Consider the following 19,164-nt stretch of genomic DNA (forward strand, 5'->3'; position numbering starts at 1 on the left):
TCTGGTGTCTTTAGACAAAAGTTAAATACATGTATATCATTTATATATACAAATACAGTATGATATATGTAAACACGAACAAAGCCTAAATATCGAACATTTTAATCTTTGGTGGCTCTGTGGGGACCTCTTGTAGATATTGACATTGTAGATATTTAAAGTGCCTACAGGTCACGGTCCACCTCGCCATTCACTCGAGCCGGCGGGAGTTAGTGCTTCATACTGTTTTGCTAAATGTGGAAGTAGGTTGCGCATACACCAGATTGTCTCCAGTTCTATTGATGACATCACACCGAGACATCTATTTTATTTGGTTGTAAAAGAGGCAATTAATTATTTACAGATTGCTCCAAAATGAATTGATAATATTAGAAATGACTGCCAGTTTCATTTTCTTGAGCAAAAATTACATAAAGAGAACATGTTAGTGAAATCTAGGCCATCTGGATGGGATAGGTCCTTTTAAATAAAGGTGGAATGATCACCATAGGCAACCACACAATGCTCTCTCTCGGTCTCTGGCCACATGCACGAGAGGCACAGAGAGCAGGAGATTCAGCTGCAAGCAATTTGTCATATTGTTCAGAGAATATCTGAAATCTTATACACCGCATACATACCATCTACTCCAAGATGAAGTGCACGTGTATTTTAATGTAATATATGTATGTTCCTGTGCATTCAGGTTTTCGTGTGATGTAAAATAGGTATATGCATTTGTATGAATTGCTTGCAGTGCTTTTCACCTGCCTTCACAACACGCACACACACACCACAGTTTGGATGTAGATGCCCAACCCAAACAATGATAGCAGCTTGTTAATATGCATCGGTGTAGCTACCGTATTCGCCACACACACGCACGTGCACTGCAGGGCTCCTCTTTATCAGTACTATTCACATTGGCACTGACACATGCATTGCCAAGACTGTCAGGCTATGGCCATGTTAATGTAGCCAGTTAGTATAACAAAGACTCTGGTCAATAGAGCCTCCAGTGGCTAATTGCTTTCGAGAGATAAGTGAGTTTGACGACACAGCAAGGAAAGGCTCAGCGAGAGGAAGCAGCTTGGAGGAAGATGTTAATGAATCTCTTTTCACTCCACCATCAATATCAGCCCTTCACAGGCCTCCTGGAAAATTAATATTAACGACACTTTTGATTGTTTTCTCTCTTTTTTGCGCTTGGTTTCATTGAATTTTAACAGGCTGTGTTGTGGTGTTTTTGTCACATTCAGTACAGTGTAAGAGAGTGTGACTAATATAATTAATCCTCACACCTTCACCTGATGACTTTTTGCAGAAGCGAATTTTGCGATTCGCATGGCCGCTATTCCTTTACGCGAGCTGCACTTGAATGCTGAATGAAGGGGCCGACTGAATTATGCTCTTGAGTTAGTTGAATGATGAGAAAAGCTCTGAATACAATTAAATTTGGTTTAGATAATGTGTTTTTCTGAGCCTCAATGTGTTCCCGTCTGAGCACATGTGACTGTGCCACAGTGTTTGGGGCTTTAATAGTGGCACAAATTAGCTTGGTTTAATGTATGATAAGCTGGGCAACTAGACATGCTGATTATGTTTTCTCTCAACTTGTCTTCCCTGACTACATTGACAAAGGTATTAGGACGGCGAGCCATTACACCTACAGGAAGTGAAAATCGGAAATCAAATAATACGGACTTGGTCGAGAACAGCTTCCGCTTTCCTGGAAAGACTTTCAATTAGATGTTTGCGTGTGTTTGTGGGAACATTTCTGAAGCCGAAGGTCACTTATTGTGGAAAATCTGTTCTTGTTCGTCGCAAAGGGGTTGGATGTGGAAAAAGGTCAGGGGTCTCAACTTCTTGAGCACAAATTCCATAACGTGCTGTCGATGAAAACAAAAATGCAACTAGTTGTAGTCCCTTGGGCAATGATAGAGACAAATAAAATGTCCATCCATCCATCCATTTTCTGAGCCGCTTCTCCTCATTAGGGTCGCCGGGCATGCTGGAGCCTATCCCAGCTGTCATCGGGCAGGAGGCGGGGTACACCCTGAACTGATTGCCAGCCAATCGCAGGGCATATACAAACAAACAACCATTCACACTCACAGTCACACCTACAGGCAATTTAGAGTTTTCAATTAACCTACCATACATGTTTTTGGGGATGTGGGAAGAAAACGGAGTGCCCACTCAGGCACGGGGAGAACATGCAAACTCCACACAGGCGGGGCCGGGGATTGAACCCGGGCCCTCAGAACTGTGAGGCTGACGCTCTAACCAGTCGTCCACCGTGCCGCCACAAATAAAATGTCTTTAATAAAAATATATATATATTTATACAGTTCAAAAGTACACTGACAACGTGTTTATGGTACAATGTTATGGGCAGTTTTTCTTAGCTAAGTGACATTGACAACTCAAATCTCTATGGGGGCATGGTTAAATTAGCAAGTGCTGGCTTTGCGCAAGCGCCATTTATTTGCAGTCTGGACTTGGAAGGGTGGTGAACATCTCCTGTGCTGGAAGGAGTCTGAGAGTCCCCAGAAGTCTCCAATAACATCACAGAAAAGTATTAATTTGCGCGGTCGGAAAAGTCAATAAATATAGAGATAAGAGTAGCCACTAGCTTCATTGCATGCCCTAGCTCCGCCCCCGGTAATGGTAACTAAAGCCATACTTGGCAGTTAAGATAGAACCGCCCCCTAAAAACATAGTGATTTGCATGTGACAAGTGGATGTTAGGTGTGCTGAAAAATGTCAGGATTTTTTTTATCACAACACGCGAGGACTGTTTAAAATTTAGAAATATTTTTTATACTATTGCTCCTATGAGCAGACCAAACGATTTAGGGGGAAATAAGGGGTCCAGCCCATCCTATGGTTAATCATTTAATTAATTGTTCTCCAAGATTGCCCTTGATATAGTGTGATTTACAGTCAGTTAATGTCACGGAGTAGTTGTGCGTTGACGCTTCAGGCTCACAGATGACAATTTTCATGGTGGAGAAGCATTACTGGGATACAAATTGGACGAATGTGGTTATGCAAGTGCCCTCTTTGGAAGCTTAGAACATAAATAAAGACTCACTTGAATTAATCTTCTTCTGCCCTTTCTTTCAAACGCTACCACTGTGTGCTTTGATTTTGTTTACGTTGTTGCACATTTTTACGTATCCATTCTCATTAGCATGTTATTCCGCAGTCATATTCACCATGCTGTCAGTTTGCTTGTGTGGGTTCAGGATTCTGGGTCACACCACGCCCCAAACCATAAAGATAAAAGCAACCAGTCTGTTCGTTTTGAGTAAAAAACACATTTTTAACATTTTTATGACTGACACCGCATTTCAAACAATGAATACATTTTTAGTAAATTTTAATACATTTGTTCCTGAAATGGGTTTAAGGGGTTTAAAAGTGGTTCCATGTATAAGCAGTACCTGCATATAGCTGAAATTCACCTCCAATTAAGGGTGAATAATGCTAATATGATATCCCACGAGGCTAACTTATGAATGTGGTGTTCTTCTTTCTCATACAAATGGCAAAAACAGAAAAGGATGTGCATGACTTCTGCTGCAGTGGTGGCAATCCTGCACAAATGTTCTAAATGTACGTGTGCTGAAGATTTCCTTGACCTTCGGGTCGATTGCTAAAATCGTTCTCTGACACGATCTGTGTCTTTAAGACCTGAAGCCGAGGTTGCATCGTCATACAAGAGCCAACGGGGAGCAGTGCAAATTGTTCTCAAATATTGATTTTGCTGCAGAGAGCGTGTAGGACGATGGAAACGAGGCGCCAGGCTCATCCACTGAGCATCAAACCTCAGGGGGAGAGTAAAAGAGAAGGAAAGTGAGGTAAGACAGAGGAAGAAAAAGTATGGGGAGGAAACAGTCCTCGTATAGTTTGATCTTAATCATTTAGCTTCATATCCATTGTTGTGAGACTTTCTTGGGTCATTCTTCCTAAGTGGTGTGTCCTATGTGGGTGACCCTGAGACGAAATTGAATTGACTGTTGATACATGAGTGCACAACAGACTACAGAAAGTCATCCCTAGCATCCTTCTAGACAGACAATTGTTGCTGAGAAGCTGCTCAAGAAGAGAGACCACAGTGGCAAAGCTGCAGTGCTGCAACACGGGCCTAAAAATATTCCATGTCAGCGGTCCCGAGAGAAGCCAGGCGCTATGCTGGCCACTCAGTAATGAGAGTTTGGAGCTGCCTGCTACTAGTAGGCCTGCTTTCCTCCCAGCTCCCTCTGGCACAGAGCTGAGCAGAGGAGCAGGACAGGCACAAACTCAGCTCCTACAGATTTATCATAGCTCATAAAGCAGCATGACTGAAAGCAGAGAGTCTCATTCGGAGAGGCCCAGTCCCCAGCGGGCCAACCCTGAGACACAATGACCCGACATGTTCACATATCAGTCAGGCACATTTAGGGAAAGACACACAATTGGATGTGCGTTGAAGCGAAAAATACAATAGAGTTGGAAAATTAACTCACTAGTAGAGATTGTAAAGGTGGAAAGGGGAGACGAGCAAGGGATTAATATGAGCACATAGAGAATGAATAGAGAGGTTTAAAATGGTTGTTTGGGTGTACACAGCAACAGTGAGAGACCCTGCAGGGAAACGTCTGCAAAGGGTTGAACTGCCATTATCTGTTGCAATTATTTCACCATATCTCACTGAAATATTGATGCAGAAAAGCTTTCTGGGGGGAAATCAATGCATGCGCACAAACACCTCCAATTTCTCGTAAAGGTAGTTCCAAATGACCCTCATTCCGAAGGTTTATTTGCATATACGCTTGATATGTCCACAGGGAAAACTGCAAACATTCCATAATAAAGACAACACGACCGAATGCTTAAACCTTTTATGGATCTCCTTTTCAAAGATGACAATGGAGATGTCACAGAGCAAATATAACTACCAAAAATACAGGTTAATCCCAATTTGCTAGTTCATATTGTACCAATTTATACAGGAGTCATTTACAACCTCTCAGATGTAATGGGGCAGGATGTATACAGTACACCCATATAGTTGCCTACTTCAAATGTCAGATGTTCCACAAGATTTTTAAACTTCTGCATGGCCTCCACAGAATGATACAGGTGATGCTGGGAAAACAAAACATTACCCAAAGGTTTCAACTAATGCAAATATCATACATGAATTTTTAATATGTTCTTATGTTCCTACACTGCAATCCCTAATTAGAACTGCAAATTGGCTCACACAAAACAGTCTTTATGGTGGTGACTTGACCCACAAGAGCAATTTGATTCTAATTGGCTAGTTATGAGCTGCTATCTCTTTGCTCCAGTATATAAGCTCTACACGTTGACAAAAGGCCTGCATTATGTCCAGTGGTGCACTACACACAGCTTGGTGTGTTCGCATCTCCACAAATGCTTTGTTGAAAGACACACTTTGAAATGCTTAGTCAGTGTTCACAATTGATTTCCATCATCCACACCTCCAATGGTTGAAAATAAGAGTCATTTCTTGTTCTTGTGCACGCCGGGCAACCATTGTTGTAGTCTCCTCATGGCCACAGGTATGGATGGCATTGTAGTAGTTACATTTACTGTCTTCTTTTGTGATGGATATGGTGACATCATATTTCCCCCATTTTTTAGTAAATTCGTATGAGTCATCCACTCTTTCCACATGGAGAATTGCACGTTTCCTCTTGCTTCAGTGGCTCTCTTGTTATCGTGTGACCTAAATAAATAAATAAATAAATAAATAAATAATCGTGGAGATAATAGAAATTTAGCATGAATACACATTTCTCACAACTAGTTTATGAACATATCTTAGTTTTACTGAAACCAAAACTAACAGAGCATACAATTAGTTGAATATAAATTGCAAACATACATATATACATTTGACAAAGATGCCATGTTGATACAATACAATTGCTTAAACAGTACATACTGACGAAACAACCACACAGCTCAAAACACGTATTCTTCTGCTGCCTGCATACAAACATTATTTCTTTAATTTAATAAATTCCTCCAAAACTTCACTTAAAACATTGCCTGAGTAGTTCATAAAGATTATTATGACGACATTTTGATCATTTCCTATGGAAAAATTGTCTGTAGACCTCTGCGGCAGAATTCTCTCAAGGAACAGATATGGAGTAGGGTACAGAAGAAAATAATCTACTGCTTTGAAGGTCCCAATGAGCACAGTGGCCTTCATCAACCCTAGATGCAAGAAGTTCGGAACCATCAGAACTCTTCCTAGAATGTCTAAACTAAGTGATAGGTGGAGAAGGGTCTCTCAATGGTTATTCTGTTCTGATGTGGAAAGAGGAAAACCCCACAGAACAGAGATCTCTGCAGCAATCCACCAATCAGACCATGAGAGACAACATTCTCTGATGAGACAAAGATTGAACTCTCCGGTGTGAATGCCAGACATCATGTTTGGAGGAAACCAGGCACGACTCATCATGTGGCCAACACTTAGGCACGTTGAAGGGCGTGGGAAGAGACTCTGGGTTTTTGGACACTCTTTAAGCCCCCCGTCGACTAATCCCTTCCCGACAAATAATTTCCGATTTGTAAAAAACAGTCCACACGACCTAACCCACCCACCCAATGCCAACACCGACTCTACAGTGAGGCATGGTGGTGGAAGCATAATGTGGAGATTTTCTCAGTGGCCAGAACTGGAAGACTTGTCAGGATTGAGGGAAAAATTAAAAACAGCAATGTACAGAGACCTCACACTGGGGAAAGGGTTCATCTTTCATCAGCATACTGACCCTAAGCATGGAGCCAAGATGTCAAAGGTCTTCAGGACAACTGTGAATATCCTACAGTAGTCAGCCCGAGCCCAGACTTAGAGCCAATTTAACATCTCTGACTGAGATCTGAAAACGGCTGTGCACTGTCGCTCCCCACCCAACCTGATGGAGCTTGAGAGGTGCTACAAAGAGGACCAGGCAAAACTGCCCAAAGATAGGTGTGCCAAGCTTATAGCATCACATTCAAAAAGACTTGAGGCTATAATTGCTGCCAAAGGTGCATCAAAAAAGTATTGAGCAAAAGATGTGAATAGTATGTACGAGTGATTTCTGAGTTGTTTATTTGCAGTACAATTTCAATGTTTAGGTTGTCATTATGTGCTGTGTGCAAAATTTCAAGGGAAAAATGAATATATTCAATTTTGAAACAAGGTTGTAACAAAACAAAATGTGTAAATAAGCAAGCGTTGTGAATACTTTCCAGATGCACTATAGTTTTTGCTGATGCACTGGATCCCGTGTGGCTTAGTCTGCTTGCCTGCCTTTTTCTAATGTGCTGCTTAACATAAAGCTGCTAAACTGCTTTTCAGTGTTTCTGCAACAACGTCTTCATTGTTGTGATAAGATATATCATTTTTTTCTGCAAGGACCAGCAAAAGCACATTCATAACTGCCTATAAGTACCCTACTGCAGTAACAATGGTTAGAGTTCTCTCCAAAGCCGTGAAAAAAGTTGTTTTTACTATTATGTGCTAGCTTGCAGCACATCCTTATTCAAAGAGTCTTCCAGCGTTCCTGCGGGCAGTCAAATTCCATACATCTTTCTATAGCACACCAACGCCGTGTGGGAGGAAAGAGTTCTGGACAGAAACTGATAACCATGGTGAAAGCAATGATGAGGTGGTGAAGAGAGGGCATAAGTGGAAGGAGAAATGGAGGACAATAATGAGAGACCGAGTGCTAGAGCAGGGCCCTGCAAACGGTTGCCATGGAGTCAATGTCTCGTTGCAACGATCGTCAGTTACATCTGCCCGTCTCACAAGTAACAGTTGACTGATCCCAAATCACCTTGCGTATGCAAATGAACGACCACTGATGCAATCAGCCCTTCAGCTCCTCTTCCCCTCTCAGCTGATCGGTTAGTGACACAGTGGGAGTGACAAAACAGACAGATGTGGAGGGGAGAGGCAACAGGATCAGGATAATTGTTCTATTGGTCCCAGAGTTGTTGTTAGGCCTGGGGTCATTAAATCCTCTGCCTCTGGCTGGCTGAGCCCAGCAGTGCCTCTGTTCCTCAGTCTATCCTACTTACCAACTTCATTATGACCCTTAATTGTAAAACCTCTGCGGAAGGCCCCACTCATAATGCATTGTAATGAATGCGACAGATGTTGTGCTGTTATGCCATCTCTTGAGCAATTACTCTGATGGTGCCAGCGCAGTTTCCCTCGCAACTCTTTCTCTTTGCACCTGTGTAAATCAAGTGCACCTGCTCTCCTTTCGCCGGCATGCACAGACACGCTCACACCCGAGACGCCACTGACGCAAATTAACTTCCACACGTCGAGAGCTTATAAACGGCCAAGAAGGACCCCGCAGCAGAATCTTTATTAAGCCCTCAAAATACTGGTTGTGTGGAGTGCGCAGAGGTCTCCAACCTGACCAGAGAAGATGCCGTAACTTATTGAACTACTGAATTACTACTGTGTTACAAGTGTCATGTATACTGCTGTTTGACATCTTTTGACCTTTTGACTTTTTTATTATTATTATTATTTTTTTTTTTTACAAGATTAGCTCTCATGTTATATGATGTGCAGGTCATCAAATTGTGAAGAGGCTCTGCTTAATTCAGACAAGCTATTACTCTGTAATATATTTATGAAGTGTATTTTTTAGGGGATCTTGAGATGTAAGGTAAGGTTACTTGCCTGATAAGTAGGTCTTTACAATACAGTTATTGCAGTTGTATACATGTATTTGTGTGTGGCACCATGGAACAAAAGTTAACAGAACAGGCATGCAGAGAGTGCAGAAGAAAATTGTGCATCCGAGGAACAGTTTTATTGAAGTAATTTCTTGATTTAACAGGTCTGGGCGTAATCAATCTTGAGTGAGGTCAGTGAAAATGAACCCAAAAATCTGATTAGCCACAGTTCATTCATGAGTTAGCAAGGGGGGTCATTACCTTTTCACACAGGGCCAGGTAGCTTTGAATAGTTTTTTCCTTCATAAATACAATTACGATATAATAACAGCATTTTATGTTTACTTGAGTTATCTTTCTCTGATATTTACATTGTTTTGATTATCTTGAACAGTAACGTGAGGAAACTATGCAAAAATATCAGAATTTGTGAAGGGGGCCAATACTTTTTCACGGCACTGTATGTCTCGTCAAAGACTAAACATTCCTGATTTTCCAGTGTATATAACATCCTTTTTTTCAACACTATCGTTGACTTATTATTGACTTAGCTATATTGTACTGAGTAGCCAGTGTGTACTGTTGTCATCCGTCCACCCAGCCATCAACTATCCATCCTTCCATCCATCGACACATCCATCCATCTATTTTTTTACCCCACTTATCTTTAGGGCCACGGGGGGCTGGAGATCTCAGCTAACTTCGCGTGACTACACTTTAGACTAGTCACCAGTAAGTCACAGGGCACAAATGTAGACAATCAATTACACTGAATGAACACATGCCGCCTGCATGGAAGTAATGTGAGTGAACCACTACACTATCACTGACTCTACTGTTTTCCTACGTTGCACAACTTCTTTCAGAATCAGAATCAGAATCATCAGAATCCTTCTATGGTCCCACCTTATTTTAAGCCATAGATAAAGCATTACACAATTGTGAAGTTAGGCCTTTTATACTGCTCACTGAGCTGAAGTCTGATGAAATATGCTGAAGATATTTGGAGGACTTGCAAAATATGCTGAGGTCACACATGATGTCACGCATGTCGGCATTTCCACCTCTTAAGTTTTGTGCGACTTTAGAATTGTATTGTTCCACAAAATGTTAATACAATTTACTAGGCACATAGTTGCTTCCTTACATTGACATACATCGAGCAGAAGAGTGACTGAAAGGTAACTGCACACTTGATTAATAAAATGTAAACACAGACTCTCACCTTAGTGGTTTTGACTTTATTGCCAGTGCTGCAGGACCAGCCGGTCAAGTCAGGTAAGACCTTACATTCTTCTCCATCCATGCATGGCTGCATCTGGCACCACCATTTCTGGGCTACAATGGAGGCTGAGAAAGCAGATAGAGCCAAATGTGGAAAAAAAGACAGGAAGTAATTGAATGGACTGCATTATGAGATATGAAAAGGTGCGAGATTGGGGCATTTTTTCTGACATAACACAACAATACCATCACATTTATCCTTTCAAATAAGCACTTTACAGTGCATCTTTCGATCATATATTATGTTTATCTCGCTCAGAGTCATGGGGAGCTAGAAGGTATCATGCATTCGTCAAGTTGGGAATGATTTATGATTTACATTTTAGTATAAACAGTGATTGACTTATTTTTACATATTTATGCCACAATGTTGACATATTACAATTACATTTTCTGTGCTAGAATGCCTATACATAGGAAAGAGTCTGGCGGCTCAGTAGTTAATTAAATATCTATTATAAAAATGTCTTTTACCAGGCAGATGCCAAGTTGACCTAAGCAGTACGTACCGACGAAAGAACCAGATTGCTTAATATGTGTTCTTATAGTCAAAACACATTCCTGTTCCCAATCCTTTGTGTCTGTCAGGCATCTTCAAAGGGTGAGTAGTTTCACCTTATATCATTTTATTATATAGTATTTAATTTACGTTTGTAGCGTATATGGGTTAAATAAAAACGTAATTAATTTAGGAGAAAAAAATAAGCCGGAAGCAATGCCTGCGTTCCGGTTTAGTGTAATTTTAAGTTTCAGCGTTATAAATCAAGCTATTTTGTCTTGTAAAGGGGCACCATGTCACTTTTTATATGTATGAAATTTAGGAGAAAGGGACGACAAACCTTTTATCAGTCTCGTAATCTGAAGGTTGCTACACGAATTGGATAAGAGTTCTCGATAACCACACACAAATGATACAGGTAGTGAATTTTTATAGAAAATTTAATAAGATCTAACATGGGAACCTACAAGGGAACAATGCAGGAAAGAAAACACAAAGGCCAGACAAATATTGGCAAAGGAGACTAATTTGTGATATGAGGGTGGAAAGAGTGTGTATTGGCAATGCAGAGGGCTGGGTTTCTTGTTCTCGTTAAATTAAACCCAAATATGCACTAATCTGTACTTTTAGTAGACCGCAAATTGGATTTACGTGCGTGGAAGACAATTTAGGCAGGCTGGTCGATCTCCCGAATTTTTGGCTGGTCCGGTCCGCACGGGGAACAGGTGGATTTGGTGGGTAAGGAGGAATGAAGAAAAAAGAAGAGGAGTAAAAACAAAACGTTCCCAGGCAGGACGGCCGGAGCCCGTATGGCGCTGTTTGCAAGACGTTCGGAGAGGACGGGTGGTGCCCGCTTCATTGCCCACGGATTTTGCCCAGGCACCCAAAAGGGTAGCTCGGAGCGCTGGCAGGATGTCCTCCGGCGGAGAAGAGTCCGATGTGTCCTTGTCACCTCGTGGTGCGAGGTGTGGCGTCCTGGCTGAGCCAGTCTTCGACAAGTTGCTCGAACGAGAGCCCGCGCTCAACAAAGGGGCTCCGGCCTTTATGGCCAGCCGCCAAGGGGGTGGTCCCCCGCCGCCCCCCACCCATTACTTTTCCATTTTAGGATTATTTTGTGGTTTAAAACCAGTGTTATAAAATATTAATTATTGGATTTAAGATAACGAGACCATTTTCCAGCCTTGCATTGTCACGCGCACATCCTCTTTAATCCCTGTAACAAATGTTTCAATTGTATGTGGTTGTTGAGAACACTGTAATATTTGCAATGTGGCATTTGTGTGGTGTGGGGTGAAACATCTCATCCGGTTCAATTGACAAACAGATTTGACATCAGACATTCAAATTTGCAGAACTACAATCACTAGTGGCGCTATTGCGATGGTAACACTGATGGACTTCATGCAAAGTTCTTAAAATATGGTATAACATTCAAATCCAGTGAAGATTGTGATTAGTTAATCCGGGGTTGCAGTAGCTTTCCACTACCTCCGCCGCAAGCACTCCATCCATTGTCCCAGACGGAAGGAACAAATGTCACTGAAAACAGCGGGAAAAATAACTCTTTGTTGGTGAGACTCTTCAGGCTGGCTGGGGGTGGAAGTTAATTAATTTAGCGTCCGGGTGAGAAACCACACGTCTGTGTCTCAGCTTTGATGAGCTACTTGGGACTGGCTGGATTGTTACTTAAAACGTTCCCTTTTACATTACATTACAGTTTTATGATGGTGAGGCGACAGTTTGCCCATGGAACTAACTATTTCTATTGGGAGAAAAGGCTGACAGATTTAGCTTAATACTTGTGTTCACCAAAAACATATTTAGTGGCAAATGAGGAATGTGGAAAATTAAGAAGACAAACATGGTAATGAGCAATTGTTTTTCAGGATAGTTCTCAAAGAAAGGAGTCAAACTGAAAATAAAGCAAGTGTGGTTTCAAGCTGTTCGAGAGTCTGGGTACAGAATTGCAGTGATGAAGATAGGAAGCCCACAGAAAAAAGAAAAGAAAAGCCACATGAAGTTTACATGTCCCTATAAAAGTCACAGCTACGTGTATTACAAAGACGTTTAAACGTTTTAACAGGCTGTTATGATGCATGAGCTCAGCGGCAGTTAACGGTTCTAAAAACCAATGGCTGTGTAATGCTTGTTAATGTCTCCATTATGGTGCTGATGATGGTGCTTTGAGTGTTATTTAGAGCTAATGGCCTGTGAGCGCTATTATTTCCTTGCAACTTGTCGTTAACGTGTCGTGGGTAGGCGCGGCCAGCCTGACACGCCAATGGCTGCCCATCAAAGCCAAAAACAAACGAGCTTCAGAGCTCAGCCTGTGATGTCATGATTAGATCAGACACAGGCCTCATCAGATCGATGTTAAAGAGATTAGAGAAGCAGTGGGCAGCAGTTAATTCTGAGATCTTCACCTCAGGGAATTAGCAGGGGATGTGTAGAATGAGGAGTCAGATGATTACTGGTTTCACTATCAAATGGCAGCACTTGTTTTCGCACTTATTTTTTTTCATTATAACTACTGATAAGACTCTTGTCTTGTGCCTGCCTGAATCAAAATAGATTTTTCTCCTTTCATCTCCTATCTTTATGCTAAGCTGAGATAAGTAACCTCATGTTTTTAATTCACTCAGTAAGGAATCCTTTTATTTTTGTTTCAATCTAACCTTCTGTGTATGAGGTAATATTCTTCCAATATCTTTCTATATAATTTTGGTAGCATTGTCTCAACACATGACATATCCCTGTGACGCATCATAACGTCCATGTATTTTTTATACGCTTATCCTGTTTAGGGTCACGGGTTGCGTGAAAGGCGGACTACGCTCTGGATCGGTCGACAGTCCATCTCAGAGCACATAGAGACAGATGAGCACTCACACTCACATTCACAACTTCACTGAGTGGGAACTTAACCCATGCAGCCTGCTCCGAAGTCAGAAAACTATACCACCACACCATAAATTACATTACTCATTCAACAAGTAAATGTAATCACTTAAACTAATGTATATGTAAAAGTGAAATAAGCTGTTATGAATGTGGCATTTTAACTCGTTGCATTATAATTGCGCAAAATCTGTGAAATTTTAAATGGCGATAACCTGAAGTGTTCTCATTAAGCACCCTCCAGGTCAAACTGTAGAGCATTAAATATACTGTGTCACATTTATTAAACATAGAGGATCCTTTATGAGATGGGTCTCTGCCTTTACCTTTTCATTTTTACTGTTGTTTTCCATGGGAAAGTTAAGCGTCATTATGGCTGGAGAAATTTTTGTTGTTTACATTTGCTGTATCCACCGGCAAATAAATACCATCCAAAATATTTTGTATATCAGTATCAAGGAATGCAATAAAAAGTGCAAAGAATTAAAGCAATACAATAACAAAGTGCTTTAAGTAACATTAAGTACTGTATGCCTCCCATTTAACCAGTAAAAACGCTAATGAATGAACTATTTGTGAGGTTGAGTTTTAGGAACACACATTTTTGAGCTCGTTCTGAGGCCAAGGTTTACCCGACTGCGGTGTCTCAGTCTGAACACTACGGGCACCGTGTAAAAAGAGTACACAGATAAGTGATGTAGATCATATACAAAAAAGAAATAATCAACGAAGAAGAAAGTAGTGTCTTGTGGCTACTGGCTATACAGGTATATTTATGGATGTGAATAAGTGAATAAAAAAGAAATACAAGACTGATTGTTAAGAATATTACAGCGACTGAACCCGACGGTAAGGAAAGAGGTGGCCCAGCCAGCGACGGCCCTATCAAACTGTGACAACTCCTAACAGTGAATCGCTTGGCTCGGGCGTCGATGAAGAACAAAGCTAGCTCCGAGAACTAATTGCAGGACACGTTGATCATCCCCACTTTGAACACACCCTGACTCCATTGTCCATGGCTCAAGCAGCCGGTCGCTTCGCCGGCGTGGCTGCCAGTCGACCATACACAGATGCGCGTGTATGCAATCCGCAGCGATCGGGCGGTGATGGCCCCTCTCCGCTTGGCACAAGCACATTACTTAGAGGAAAATAAACTACAGGATTCCCTCAGTAGCAAAGAGGGAAGTCTAAAATAACGATATAAACAATAGAGGGATTTATAGTATGGTACAGGGTTTTATGTCTTACTACATTATATAGAGCACAGACATCCTCGATCATTTATGACGTAACCGAAATCGGTAAGCGAATCCTAGGAGTCAAACTACTGGGAACTGTTTTTTTGGATTACCATCCCGAGGCAGTGTTAACTTAAGATGTTTACTGTACAGTATGATGTATCAATCATACGAGCCCCATTTAGTGTTGTTCTCCATGTGGAAAGGGCACGGTATATGCCCATGTTTGAAGAGAGGATTTCTTTTTTAGTGCTGTCATCCTCGTATGTTGACATTGACCACCTCCAAAGATATCCTGAGCTATTGGTCGCTTCCTCAAATTCAACGCTGATTCAAACACTGTAACACTTGGTACATACACAGTCATGCTCAAAAACCAGGGGTGCCAATGTTTTTAACCTTAACTGTATAAAAAGACGGACTTTTTTTCCCTGGCTGTTTGAAACCAAACTGAATTCTGCCTGTTTTAGGTGAATTAGGATTACCAAAATTATTTATGTTTGCTAAATGCCAGAATAATGAGAGGATTTTTTTAAAGACAAATATAGCCTATATATAATACAGTGTTGGCTTCTTTTTTGGCATCACTGTAGACCGAAATCTGAAACTCCAGCCCTTTTTCTCCAACTGCCTCATGTTTAGCTACAATATACTGTATGTGCCAATTAAAAAAAGCTCACACCTCATCACCTCATTGTGATATTTTTTGCTGTGAAGGTGGCTCTAAAACAGCGCGGAATGAGCTGCGCTAATCAACCATGCACTGCTTTGTTAAGGGTGCAGGTGTTGAGGAAGCTCAAGGGTGCGAGTATAGTTTTCTCCTCAAATATCTCCAAGGTTCTCTCAATGAGGCCCGGAGACGTTTTAGGCCATGAGGCTGCCTCAAGCGTCATGCCTCCCTCTACTGATGCCAACATGTCAATCAGAGAATGATTTATTTTCATATTTATTTATTTATTTTGTGTGTGAATGGTTGCGTGTGTGTAATTTCCAAACAGTTCATTTATTGCAGCAGTTCTGCTGGCATTTTGATTGTAATGTTTGTGACATCATGTGGACAAAGTGAGGAGTGCATCCACATTCGAAAGAGGGCCGAGCCAAGCAGTGTAAAGTTTTAACCGAAGTCCAGAGGCACCGAAATAGTTGTATGTTGATTTGCGCAATTTGCATTGATTTGTGATTTATTTTTCTTTCAAACCTTTTATTTAACGACCTAGTGTTCAAATAGGATTAAACCAGGTATCCATACATTCTGAAAATACATTGTAGGGCATGCAACCAAATTTGGTAACCCTTGGTACATTATTTTTCCCAGCCAATAAGAAAATACTCATACTTTTATTGAATGAACGTAATGTAACACTGATACCTGTATTGTATAAATACAATGAAAATACAATAATATATATATGTTTTTTTAAGTAACCAAATGAAAAGTTGTCTTGATGCACTCCACTGTGCAGTTAAAATGTTTCTCTTTTTTTTCATCTTCCAATTTGAGCACTATAAAGAGTTTGTCATATGTGTGTGTTCCGGGTTTTGTCTTCCCCCCCTGTTTCACACACACCTGCTCATGTGAGCATCTTCATCACCTGTGCCTCGTTCACCCTAATTACCCCTTGTATATAACCTCGTGTCTCATTTCCTCTCGTTGCCAGTTCGTTGTACCTTGTCGTCGCGTTCCAGCATTCCTTGTTTCCACGTCATAGATTCACAGTAAGACTTGACCCTGTTCCGATTATCGACCTTGTCTCTTTGCCTCATGTTTTTGGATACTGTTGCCTCTCTTGGATTGCCTGCCTGTGTACCGACCTATGCCCGTCTATTAAACCTCTCTTTTTGGAAACTGTCAATTTGTTTTGGAGTCGTGCATTTTTGGGTCCTATCCTCTGTTCCGTTCATGACAGAACGAACTGGCCAGAACATGGACCCAGCAGACTCAGACCCGGTGCGCAAAGCCCTTCAAGCGCAGGGTCAACGCCTCGCGAAGCAGGATGAGCAGATTGCCGCCCTCCACCTTCATCTCGAGGGACTGTCAAGGAATCAGGACAATATGATGAGACAGGTGGCCTCGCAGTTTGAACTTCTTTTGAAATTTTTTCAAGAGAAGGAACCAGTTGGCACCACACCCAGTACTGCCACGGTATTTCCGTGTGAAGTAGTCACCATGCAGCCACCTGCCACCTCCGCTGCTGTCTGCCCACAGCTCTCTCGACCGGAGAGGTTCTCTGGAGAATCTGGGAACATTAAGCCGTTCATCACGCAGTGCGAACTCCACTTTGAACTACAGGCAACCGCCTTCCCCACCGAGCGGGCAAAGATCGCATTCGTCATTTCCCACCTGACTGGTCGTGCGGAGGCGTGGGCTACTGCTGAATGGAGCCGCAATTCCGCCGCGTGTCATTCATGGGCTTTTTTCGTCAAGACTATGGAGCAAATTTTTCAATTTTCCACTCCTGATCGTGAGGCAGCTCGCTCCCTTGTCACCTTACAACAAGGCAAGCGCAGGGTGTCAGATTACGCGATTGAGTTTCGCATTCTAGCAGCTGAGACTCATTGGAATAATCGGGCGCTACTCGATGCCTTTTTTCAAGGACTGTCCCCCGCCGTCAAGGATCATTTAGTCCCGCTAGACCTGCCAACCGACTTGGACACTCTCATCGCTCTCGCCCTCAAGATCGACAGAAGGCTTTTGGATCGCGAGCTGGATGGAGTTCGGCGGAGGGATGCTTCACCGCGCACTTGGAGGACGAGCCTCGGTGACAAGCCAAACCAAGGCAGATTCCCTGCTGCCAGTCTCAATCCACTGGCTAGCGTCACCACGGATGAGCCCATGCAACTGGGCAGGTTCCGTCTCTCCCCTGAGGAACGTCAACGCCGGCTGAGGGAAGGGCGGTGCTTCTACTGCGGTCAGTTGGGTCATTCCGTGAGCAACTGTCACGTCAAAGTTGCCGGTGCCGGTAGCCAGGGCACGGGAGAGGTGAGTCTGAATTTCATTAAGGAAGACCCTACACGGGTTCTTCCTAAAGTGACACTATGCTCTCCTGATCAAGAAATTCATACACCTGTTTTAATTGACTCTGGTTCTGATGCAAATTTACTCAACTCCATCCTTGTTAGACGTATGCACCTTAGAACCTTTGGAATAAAACGCCACCGCAACACCTATGCTGCAGACGGCAGTTTTATGGGCAAGATCACTCACCGCACCCAAACACTCACATTGACATTCCCTGATTCTCACTCGGAACGTATTAGTTTTCATGTTTTTGACGCCATGAATCATGACGTTATCTTAGGGAACCCATGGCTGAAATTACATAACCCCCACATTGACTGGTCCTCTGGGCAGGTTATGTCATGGGGCAGCAATTGCGCCCGGAACTGTTTCAAGCCGCCACGTGATGTTCAGGGTCATGTTTCTAAGGACACTCCACAGACCCCATCTGCGGATCCTGATTTATCTCAAGTGCCCACCTGTTATCAGGATATTAAAGATGTTTTTTCCAAGTCCAAGGCCAAATCCCTTCCACCCCACAGACCTTATGACTGTGCTATTGACTTGCTGCCTGGAACCACACCCCCACGAGGGAGGTTGTTCTCTCTTTCAGGGCCGGAACACAAGGCCATGAAGGAATACGTAGAAGAATCACTGGCAGCCGGGATCATTCGCCCATCTTCATCCCCTGCGGGAGCAGGATTTTTCTTCGTGGACAAGAAAGACAAGACCCTGCGACCCTGTATCGATTACCGGGGTCTCAATGAGATCACGGTAAAAAACAGGTACCCTCTTCCTCTCATCTCCACCGCCTTTGAGTTCCTGGAGGGAGCCAAGATTTTCACAAAACTGGACTTAAGAAATGCATATCATCTAGTCAGGATAAGGGAGGGGGATGAATGGAAAACAGCATTCAACACACCAACGGGACATTATGAATATTTGGTAATGCCTTTTGGGCTTACTAACGCTCCAGCTGTTTTCCAGAACCTTGTCAACGATGTCCTGCGCGACATGTTGAATGTTTATGTTTTTGTTTATTTAGATGATATTCTGATATTCTCCCCGGATGAGGAGACTCACATTATTCATGTCCGCTCTGTTTTGCAGCAGTTACTGCAGAATCAACTCTATGTCAAGGCTGAGAAATGTGAGTTCCACCAGGCGTCCGTTTCTTTTCTGGGTTTCGTCCTGGCTCAAGGTGAAGTCAAGATGGACCCTTGCAAAGTCGATGCCGTTATTAATTGGCCTACTCCCACGTCACGCAAAGATGTACAAAGGTTCTTAGGGTTCGCAAACTTCTACAGGAAATTCATCAGGAATTTCAGTTCTATAGCCTCTCCTTTGCATGATCTTACCTCGCCACACAAACCTTTTGTATGGAACCCGCTTTGTCATGCAGCTTTTCAAAAACTTAAGTCGAGCTTTACCTCCGCTCCCATCCTTACTTTGCCAGATCTCAAACAGCAGTTTGTGGTAGAAGTCGATGCGTCTGATGCCGGAATAGGAGCAGTGCTCTCCCAGAAGTCTCTCAAGGATGATAAGTTACATCCTTG

The 19,164-nt window shown here is 42.4% G+C and overlaps 1 protein-coding gene across 3 annotated transcripts in view; it reads right to left on the reverse strand.

Moving 5' to 3' along the window:
* Positions 1 to 4,854: 4,854 nt before the first annotated feature.
* tafa4b (TAFA chemokine like family member 4b) overlaps positions 4,855 to 19,164 on the reverse strand; it is a 56,628-nt gene continuing 42,318 nt past the window's right edge. For all 3 annotated transcript variants that reach the window (XM_061786082.1, XM_061786080.1, XM_061786081.1), the window contains exons 5-6: positions 9,917 to 10,041; positions 4,855 to 5,722 (exon numbers count right to left, since the gene is read on the reverse strand). In XM_061786082.1, coding sequence (XP_061642066.1) covers positions 5,711 to 5,722; positions 9,917 to 10,041 — 137 coding nt within the window. In that variant the 3' untranslated portion in view covers positions 4,855 to 5,710. The remainder of the gene's footprint in view (positions 5,723 to 9,916; positions 10,042 to 19,164) is intronic.

The sequence above is a fragment of the Phyllopteryx taeniolatus genome, chromosome 9, assembly GCF_024500385.1.
Source record: "Phyllopteryx taeniolatus isolate TA_2022b chromosome 9, UOR_Ptae_1.2, whole genome shotgun sequence".
Lineage (NCBI taxonomy): Eukaryota > Metazoa > Chordata > Actinopteri > Syngnathiformes > Syngnathidae > Phyllopteryx > Phyllopteryx taeniolatus.